General features: G+C 45.0%; 1 protein-coding gene across 1 annotated transcript; it reads right to left on the bottom strand.

The window, feature by feature from the left end:
• Window positions 1-320: 320 nt before the first annotated feature.
• Window positions 321-2,498, bottom strand: LOC123129520 (uncharacterized). Its single transcript, XM_044549656.1, has one exon. It carries the CDS (start codon window positions 2,496-2,498, stop codon window positions 321-323), a length of 2,178 nt encoding a protein of 725 aa, XP_044405591.1.
• Between the last annotated feature and the right edge of the window lie 7,529 nt (window positions 2,499-10,027).

Here is a 10,027-nt window from a genome sequence, read left to right as displayed (position 1 = left end):
GGCCTACACTTGACCAAAAAGTTTCTTTTTTGCCAGGTCCCCACCATTTCGGCCAAGGGAAAGCCGAAAAGGCTACTTCGACCTAGAGGTGGCCGAAAACTCCCATTTCGGCCAGCACGTGGCCGGCGAGGTGCTACTTTTGATTTTTATTCAAATCATGCTATAGTTTTCGAAAATGCTATAAAATATGTCATAGTTTTGAAAAAATTGCATACAGTATTCATAGTAGGTTAATAACTGATATTCATATACACGCCCAATCAAACAAATATAAAGAAATACAAACGATGACATTATCAGCTAATCGCGAGTGTTCGACATCACTGATCACTCTCGGGACGACAAACAATGCCCGCATGCCCGAGCAACGCCCAAAGCACGGTGATGAACTCGCCGCCACGGCGGAGCGACTTGGCATGCGCCGTGACGTTCTCCGACGGCGCCAGGAAGACGATGAGCTCCGCCCAGAACTCGGCCAGGATTCTCCAGACCGCCTCCTCGTCGCCGACCTCCTCGGCCAGCTGCCGGGCGAGCTTCGAAGCCTTCCGCAGCGTCTCGTTCATGCTCCCGCCGAGGCACGTCGCCGCGCGCTCGTACCGCACCAACGGCCCGGCGCAGCGCGCGAGGACCCTCGCCACCTCCTCCGCGACGCCCTCGTAGAGCTCCTCCGTCCACGCCGGGTGGTCCGGCAGGAGCTGCGGCTTCAGCGCCACGAGGTACGCGCAGTACCGTGACAGGTGTGTCGCCACGACCACCGTGTCGTCGCAGTCTCCGCCGTCCTCGACGTCGTTGTCGTCGCTGCCATGAGCAGCTGCCTCCGAGCGCTTGATCTCGAGCAAACTCGTGGCGACATGCCACACGAGGATCTGCTCGGAGATGCTTCTCTCACCACTGCCGCCGGCGCCGACACGGCAAGCCCAGGTAAACTTATCGGCGACGCCGCTCCGTTGCAACGACAGCACGCCGTTCCCGAGTGCTCCGTGGTTCGTCCTCAGCGTCGTCACGATGGCTGCCTTGACCGACGGCGGCACGGGGACCGACGTCTTGGAGATCCGGTCGACCTGCCGGGAAACGCATCCGCAGTAGCACATGCGGGTCTGCAGGACGGACGTCTGACCGAACCGGTCGTCCCAGCGCTGGACGGAGTTGAACCGGAGGACGCGGGCGAGCTTGCCGCGCGTCCACCGCGACCTGCGCCACGACGGGCGGCGCGCGTACTCGCAGATGGTGACCACCTTGATCCAGTCGGAGCGGACGTAGTTGGCGATCTCCCACCCTTCCGTGAAGACGATGGCGACGATGAAGGAGACGGTGACGAGCACGTCGAGGCCGGCGATGGCGTGAAACACGGTGTCGTGGCGCTGCAGGTAGTTCCTGAGCTGCTCGTAGTCCACGGCGAGCGCCGTGCCTTGGGTAGTCATGTCGTGCACGATGGCGCCGCCGGCCGCGAGGCAGCTGAGCCACGTGGCGAGCACGAGGATGGAGTTGAGCACCGGGAACCACCACCCGCTGGCGTAGAAGGAGGTGAGCTTGGAGTACAGCAAGTCGGCGAGGAAGGCCAGCTCGGTCTCGATCACCCCGAATGCTCTCTCGGGGCTCCTGCCGAGGAGGCCATCGTGGACGAATGCGAGAGCTCGGCGAGAGCCCACCTCCGCGAGGGGGCACCCGAGGAACCTCCGGAGCTGCAGCTTGAACAGGGCGAAGGACAGGCAGAGATCCTTGGTGTGCGGATAGGACGCGAGGAGCGAGTCTCCGGCGGAAAAAAGGCGCCATATCCGGTCCATGGTGACCACGTGCCCGGCATCGGCGCACAACGACGGCGCCTGAGAAGTCCGGCCAATTTGGTACCCATGCGGCCTGGCCTCGATATGCAGCTTCTCCTCGCCCATCACCAGGTAAGGCGGCACGCCGTCTTGCGCGCTGTCTTCTCCTGGATGATCTTGCTCTCGGCAATGGAGTTGCTTCATGTAGTCGGAGACGAGGTAAGCGTTGAGGCCGACGGCGAACGAGTTCCTCGCGAGCTCCGCGGCGACGAGCCGGTGGATGAGCTTGACGAGGCTGAGCACCCAGAGCCAAAGGAGCACGCCGGTGAGCTGCGGGCTCCCGGCCTCTCCGCCGCTGCTGATGATGAGGAACGCCACCCAGCCCATCCGCGCCAACTGCTCGACGGAGGGGCGGAACTTGCTGCCGCCGGAGGCGTTGCTGTCGATGGTGAGGGAGGAGGAGCGGGCGGTGTCGATGGTGTTGCGCAGGATCTGGAGGAAGACGGTCCAGGCGAGGAGGAGGGGCACGCGCGCGGCGTCCCACTTGGCGGCCGCGGAGACGGCGTAGGAGACGAGCGGGAGGAAGAGCGTGGACGCGGCCCACACGAAGAGGCGGAGCGCGGGGTGGCCGGCGCGGCGGCGGTAGGAGCTGAGCACGACGAGGAGGGACAGGAGGATGATGCTCACGATGGCCGCCACCTCCATGAGGAGAAGGTTCAGCAGGCTGGTTCCCATGGCGCTCGATCGCTGGGCTCGCTGCTCACTTCGATTGATCTTCGAACTTCGTATCAAAGATGATCAGCATGCACACGAAGTATTGGCCTGCTTTCATTGCATGCATGCATGCGCATGCAGAAGAAGTTTGGACTACAAGTCAAGTAAAAGATCAGAGATCAATTCTTTACTTTAGGTGCGCAATGAAAGATCCTACCAATGACCGCTGGAAAGTCACCCCATCACATGTACGAGTCTTAGAGCATCTCCAACAGGTGCGGCAAGGCACGCCCGTGCGGTAAAATTTGGTTTTAGCGCGCGCCGGCTGGTTCCGCGCACTCCATCAGTGGCGGGAACTTACCGCGCGCGGGGGAGAAAGCGGCACGCGGCGCGGTAGATTTGGCGCGCCGCTTCGCGCGTGCCTATAAAATGCCACGCTCGCCACACGCACAGCCACAGCCACGCGCCCTTCCCTCGCCACCTCGCCGCTTCGCCGCTTTTCGCGCCACCACCGCGCCACCATGCCGCCGCGCCGCCGGGGTTCTTCGGGCTACCGCGGCGTCCGCGAGCGCCCCAACGGCTGGTACTCCGTCGAGATCCGGTCCGGCGACGTCCGGCTCGGCCTCGGGTCGTTCCGAAGCGCGTACGAGGCGGCCCGCGCGTACGACGCAGCGGCGTGGCGCTTGGATAGGCCCCGGTCGCAGATGAACTTCCGGGACGTCTTCACGCGCGAGCAGGCGCAGCGCGTCGCCCCTCCGCCGCGTCTCATCACCGACATGGACCGTGCCGACCACGCTCGGCGCTGCCGCCGCCTCCTCATCGCCGAGGAGGACGAGCGAGCCATGGCGGAGTGGCGCCGTCGCCACCCGGAGGACGTCGCCGACGAGCGTGCCTACTGGGCGGAGAGGACGGCAAGGCGCCGCGCGGAGCGGGCGGACCGGCGTCGGCGGAAGGCATTGGCGAATGCGCAGTGCGATATCATTGCAGCAGGTGGGAGGTCGATCTTCACGTCAGACAATGAACGTTGGGACGACATATGGCTCGATACCTCGGACAACACCGACAAGGATGGTGATGATGGTAGCGACTTAGAGTAGTTTCTATCTATGTATGCCGTAGTAGTTTCTATCTAGTTGCACCGTAGTTCTATCTATCTATGCTTTCGAACTATCTATCTAGTTGCACCAATGTAAAATACCTTTGTATCGTTTTTTATCTATACAATTTATCATTTTTTATTATCTTAATATTTATCTATGCTTCCAAAAATGTTGTAAAAATAAGCGCGCGTGCTGCATTTTTGCGCACTGCTGGAGCGACGCGCGCGCGCTGCATCTTAGCGCGGCTGCTGGAGTCAGCGCTGCGCGCCGCGCCAAACCAGGTGATAGACATGCGGCAAAGCTGTTTTTTACGTGCGGCGCGTTCGGCGCCTGTTGGATATGCTCTTACCAGGTTGCACCGCCGCTCCTTTTATTGCATGCTGGCACAGCTCACACCTGACATGTTCACACACACGTCTCTGTGAATGTACGTAGTAGATAATATTTTTCTACCCTTCAAAAGAAAATTTCTTTTGTGAGGGAAAAGATGGATCAGATTTGGCACCCATGCGCTCGAACTTTCTTAGTACATGACACATACATACAAGGATAGCAAGCCCCCATTTGTTTCAGTTTTGATTGGATTCGAATCACCTCTCAATTTGCTTCAATGATAAAGATAATTCATAGATATTTTCAAGAGGAATATACTAAAGATCCCACTATTTCTCCAGCGATGGTGCATGAGTTTATTGAAACAAGGGTGACAGAGAATATGAACGAGGCCTTGTGTAGGCCTTTTTCAGAAAAAAAGAAGTTTCAGATGCTTTATTTCAAATGGGGCCGCTTAAAGCTCGGGGCTCAGATGGCCTACCTGCTAGGTTCTACTAGAGGAACTGGTTAATTCTTAAAACACAAATCATTGTTGTTGTTTTGAAGTTTTTTTATACTGGTCTTATGCCTGATGGAGTGAACGATACTACTATTTATGTTTCTCTATCAACATAAATTTACAGAGAAACATAAATATTAGTGTTGCAGTTTTGCTATTGGGCAGTCGCCTAAAATTTTCCGGTCCAGTTATTTTGTTTCATGTTTTCATGTGTGTTTGTTTCCGTTATTTTTTGAGACAAATTCTCTTTTTTATGTATGTGTATTTGAGCATGTTGGGTACATGTGCAAATTATTATACACAGAAGTAATTTATAATGTGTGTCTAAATTATATTAGAGTGTGGACATTGTACTATTATATACTTATTATCAAATATTAGAAAAATGTGCAATTTCCTTTCAAATTGTGTGTAAGTATTATCCTCCATTGGTTTTAATTTTTCATCTTCTTTGTTTGTTAAGGGTAATACCAATGCTACTAATTTATTATTTCTTAGAAAATTTCATTTCTTTTGTTTTTGTTTTAGTTTTAAAGTATTGTAATAACTACTCCTAATTATTATTATTAATCTATTTCTTCATTAAGGGTGACACTGATGCCCCTAATTCATTCTTCCTCGGGAAACCTCATTTTTTGTTTTGATTTTATTTTGATTTTAGTTTTAGCATATGGGGAGAAGAAGGCAGCTGAGCCTTTGGAACTCAATCAGATGGTGGTTACCAATTTGACTGAACCGGAAAAAAAAATCAGGCACATGCTTAATAATTGTCCATTTTTTGTAGCTTTTTTCTTCTCGCGTGTGCCAATTATTCACTTCCTTTCCTTTTTCTTGTTGTTTAGTTAATTGTTTAACCATAGTATTTTCATCTATTTATGTGCATGATTCTAACAGGGTGATACGAGTAATCCTAATTGATTCTACCTTACAATATCGTATTTTTATTATGTCTTGGTTTAGTGATGCTTGGTCAATTTCTTCCCTCGTTGAATTTTCTCCTATATTTGTGCATGCAACACTTTTTCATGCTTTCATGTGTGTTTGATTCTGTTTTTCTTTTTCTTTTTTTGAGTTAGTTTTTCTTTTCTCTTTATGTGTATGTGTGCATATTGGTTATGTGCGTAAATTTTTATATACGTAATTATTATGCAATATATGTGTAAATTATATTAGAGTGTGCAAATTGCACTATTGTATGCTTATTCTTACATATTATAAAAATGTACATTTTCGATGCAAATTGTGTGAAGTATTTTTCCTTTTATTTGTTTTTTGTTTTCTTTCTTCGTTCGGGTAATATTGATGCCATTAATTCATTTTTTTCTTAGAAGACTTCACATATGTATTTGTCCTTTTCTTATATTCCACGCATAAAAATATATTGTTATGAAATTTTCCATGAACATGTTATACATGTATTTCCATATGCATAATTTTTTGACGAAAATATTGTAAGGGAGGCCCCTATGGTATAGCTGGAGCAACAAACTCAAGTTGCAAGTAGCACGCCTTGAACCTGGGTGGGTGGGAAGGCATGAGCCCTTTTCCACGATTAGGCCATGCCTTAGTCTGCATATGCATAATTTTTCTGTGCTATAGAAATATTGTATTTAAATACCGGGCTCCCTGAAGGCATTTCGGATAGCATCACAAACTATGTTAACTTCATTTGAATTTTGTTTGCATGACAAAATTGATGGTGACCATATTTGGCATAATATATGACTTAAACAAAGCTTTTACAAAGAGGAATGAAGACATCATAGATGCCATTGGTCACCTTGAAATCACAAAAACAAGAGTTGTAGAACTTGCCACAGGATAGTGCACAGAAAGATTTCTCTTCAAGAGCTTAACTTCTTTTTTGTGAAGCACAAAATCAATGGCGTTGACATGGATGGTTTGTATAAGCCGATTGATATAGCTACAAGGTTCTTTGATTATGTTTTTTGAAGAATATGTGTTGTCTCTATGTTGATATGTCACTAGGTGCACTTTAGCTAGATGTAAGTTGCGTGAAAACTAAATTTGGGTCAGCCAATTTTTCTGACCGTTAGTTGACACTTTTAGATTCGTGCTCCTTTTTTTTTCTCCTATGTGATGTGTCTTGTTTTGGGTTGGAACCTGTTGACTGGCCTCTTCATTTTGGGTCTGTAAATTCCTTAACAAGCTGGCCCATTAATATGTGCGACCCAACAAGCTCTATGTAGCCCATCTGATGACCCAGTCCACCTCTCTCCCTTTGTTTGTTCTGTTTTTATGTGGTTTTATTTTTTATTTTTAATTATTAGTTGGTTTATTATTATTATTTTGTGGTTATTTTCGAAATGTTGGGTGAGTGTAGGTATATACACACAAATAGTCAAATACTATAAGATATGTGCAAAAATTGAAATATTATATGATTATCCTTTTGCAAAATGAAGAGTGCAATTTCAATGCAAATTTGTGTGCAAGTTTTTTTTAATGTTTTTTTTCTCTTCTTAGAGGGTGATACCAATGCCACTATTTCATTCTTCCTAATAAAACATCATTGTTTTATTTTTGTTTTTATTTATTTATTTTCTTTAAGGGTAATATCAATGCCACTAGATATTTCGTTCTTAGGAAACTTTTCGTGTGTGTATCATGTGCAAATTATATGATTGTTTGTTTTAGATTTTGTTTCATTTTGTGTCGTTTGAAAGGGTAATACTGATGCCACTAATTCATTCTTCCTTAAAAAACTTTATTACTTTGATTTTCTTTTAGTATTTTTCGTTTTCTTTCTTTTTTAAAGGCCAATATCAATGCCACAAATTTACTCTTTCTTAGAAAAATTGTTATATATTGATTTTGATTTTCCTTTTGGTTTCATTCCTTATTATTTTATTTCATCTGTACGGGTAATACCAATGTCACTAATTCATTCCTTCTTAGAAAACATACATTATTATATGTTTATTCTTACATATTAAAAAGAAGTACAATTTCTGTGTAAGCTGTATGCAAATTTTGTCATTGTTTGGTTTTCATTTTCTTCTTCTTAAAGGGCAAAACTATTGACACTAATTGGTTATTTCATAGAACCTTCATTATTTTGCTTTTGGTTTAGTTTTTACTCCATTCTCTTTCTTCTTAAAGGGTAATAACATGCCACTAATTCATTATTCCTTAGAAAAATTCATTATTTTGATTAGTTTTTAGTTTTTAGTTTTATTTTCTTTCTTCTTATAGGGAGATATCAATGCGAAAAAATCATTCTTCCTTAGAAAATTAACTATATTTATTCTAATTTTGCTTTTATTTTATTTATTTCACCTATAAGTGTAATACCAATGCCATTAATTCATTCCTTCTAAAAAATCTTTCATTATTGTATGTTTATCCTAGCATATTTATAAAATCACAATTTCTGTGTAAAATGTATGCAAATATTCTCATTGTTTGTTTTAGTGTTTTTTGCATTTTTTTCTTCTTCTTAAAGGGCAATACTATTGCCACTAATTCACTCTTTTATAGAATGTTTTTTATTTTGTTTTCATTTTTATTTCATTTCATTCTTATTAAAGGGTAATACTAATGCCACTAATTCATTCTCCATAGAAAACTTCATTATTTTGTTTTTGTTTTTGTTTTAGTCTTTTCATTTATTTTTAAGGGTAATATCAATGCCACAAATTAATTCTTCCACAGAAAAATTAATTATTTTGATTTTGATGTTGCACAAATTTTGTCAATGTTTTTTTTCTGTAACTATCAATGCTACCAATGCCACTGATTCATTCCTTCTTACGAACTTCATTTTTTGTGAAAAAATCATTATTATATGTTAATACTTGCATATTATAAAAATGCATAATTTCTATGTAAATTATTCAATTTTCTTCTTAAAGGGTACTATCTCCGTCCTCATTTATATTTCCCCTTAATATTTTGTGCCGAATTTTGACCATGAATTTAATTAACAAAATGGTAATGCATGTCACAGAAAATAGTATCACTGAAAACTATGTTGAAATATGATTTCAGCGATATAATTTTTTATGACATGCTTTAACATTTTGTCAGTTAAATCTACGATCCAATTTTGGCTCAAAATATGAATAAGACCAATAAATCAGGACGAAGGTAGTAGTACTTAATTTTATTTTATTTTCTTCTTTATGGGTTATACGAATGCGACTATATTATTTCTTAAACTGTCCATTTTTTTTGCATATGTATGTGACTATATTATTTCTTAAACTGTCCTTTTTTTTTGCATATGTATGCGACATGCATACAGTCCTATAGTCCTATCAATTCATCCAGGACATGCACATCGGACCCATCCATGCATACATGCTCATCAACTACATGCACGGATGCAAAAATTGAAAGCAGAAGTCATCGGCATGCATGCATGCATGCATCAGACCATGCAACACGTTCACCCGGGCGAGAGACGCAGCCGGTTGATGAGCATACATGCATCAGACCGTGAAACGAGACGTACAGAACACAATCTATATCTATACTACTTATAATACTTATAAAAGACCAAATATTATCTTTTTTAAGTGCATCTCATAAAACGTACACAAATACATTACCACCGCACGATTAATTACACTAAACTCAATCTAATGACCAGCCTTAACCTAATTTGTTCTCTGTGTACACTTAGCAATTTACATTGACTGGCCGTACTCCACCGCAGAGGAAAATATAAAAATCCATGCATGGTCAATTAGAAAACTATAATCACGGACACATCCTATTAAAAAACTAATCACGGATACATCTAATTATTAAAAAACTAATCACAAACCAATCCTATTATTAAGAAAAAAAATCACGCACGCATCCTCTTATTACGAAAATAATTACGAGCCATCCTATTAAGAAATTAATCACGGACACATCTAATTATTAGGAAATTAATTATGGCTGCATCCTATTAGATAACTAATCACGAACACATTTAATTATTAGGAAACTAATCGCGAGCGCATCCTATCGTCTCCTATCAAGAAATCGCGATCGCGAGTCGCCAGCCATCACCAGCCCACCACCCACGCGAGCCACAGTGGGAGACACGCGAGGAGGAGCTGCGGCTTCCTCCGAACACACACACACATGTGCCGTCGCCGCCTTCGTCCTCTGCCTGGAGGCTAGGTCACTCTTCTACTAACTGCAACGACTTTGTCCACATCCTGGGCATGCTCTCCGGAAACCACCGGCATCCGCGTCGACTTCAGCTCTATCCACAACACCCACGCTGACAACCACCCACCACCGAGGTCCTTCAAGTGGGGGCAATACTGAGTATCTTGGACCAGTATAAGCGGGCCAAAAAAATCTGCCCCCACAGCCATGCATGTAGATTCGCCTGGTTGCCAACCATCGTCGTCCCCAGGGCAGTGCAGGTCTCGGCCACTGTGCAGCAGGTGAAGCTAATCACGGCCCTATCTCACTCGCCCGAAGCCACCGCAGACTCCCTCAGCTCTGACGCGTGCTACTCTGTTGGACACGCTTGTCCGGTACTCGCGCGTGGACGACGTCGTCCAAAGCTAATCCCGGTGCGTGGAGGCCGCCGCCTCAAAGCTGGACGACCGACTCACCTGCGTCGACAACACCGCCCAGCTGGTAAGAGG

Source organism: Triticum aestivum, chromosome 6A, assembly GCF_018294505.1.
Source record: "Triticum aestivum cultivar Chinese Spring chromosome 6A, IWGSC CS RefSeq v2.1, whole genome shotgun sequence".
Lineage (NCBI taxonomy): Eukaryota > Viridiplantae > Streptophyta > Magnoliopsida > Poales > Poaceae > Triticum > Triticum aestivum.
The sequence above is the reverse complement of the archived record's forward strand: the minus strand, read 5'-3'. Positions and strand labels throughout refer to the sequence as shown.

Bases quoted from the DNA above. Each gene is read 5' to 3' on its own strand.
- LOC123129520 (XM_044549656.1), bottom strand. From the start codon at position 2,498: ATGGGAACCAGCCTGCTGAACCTTCTCCTCATGGAGGTGGCGGCCATC.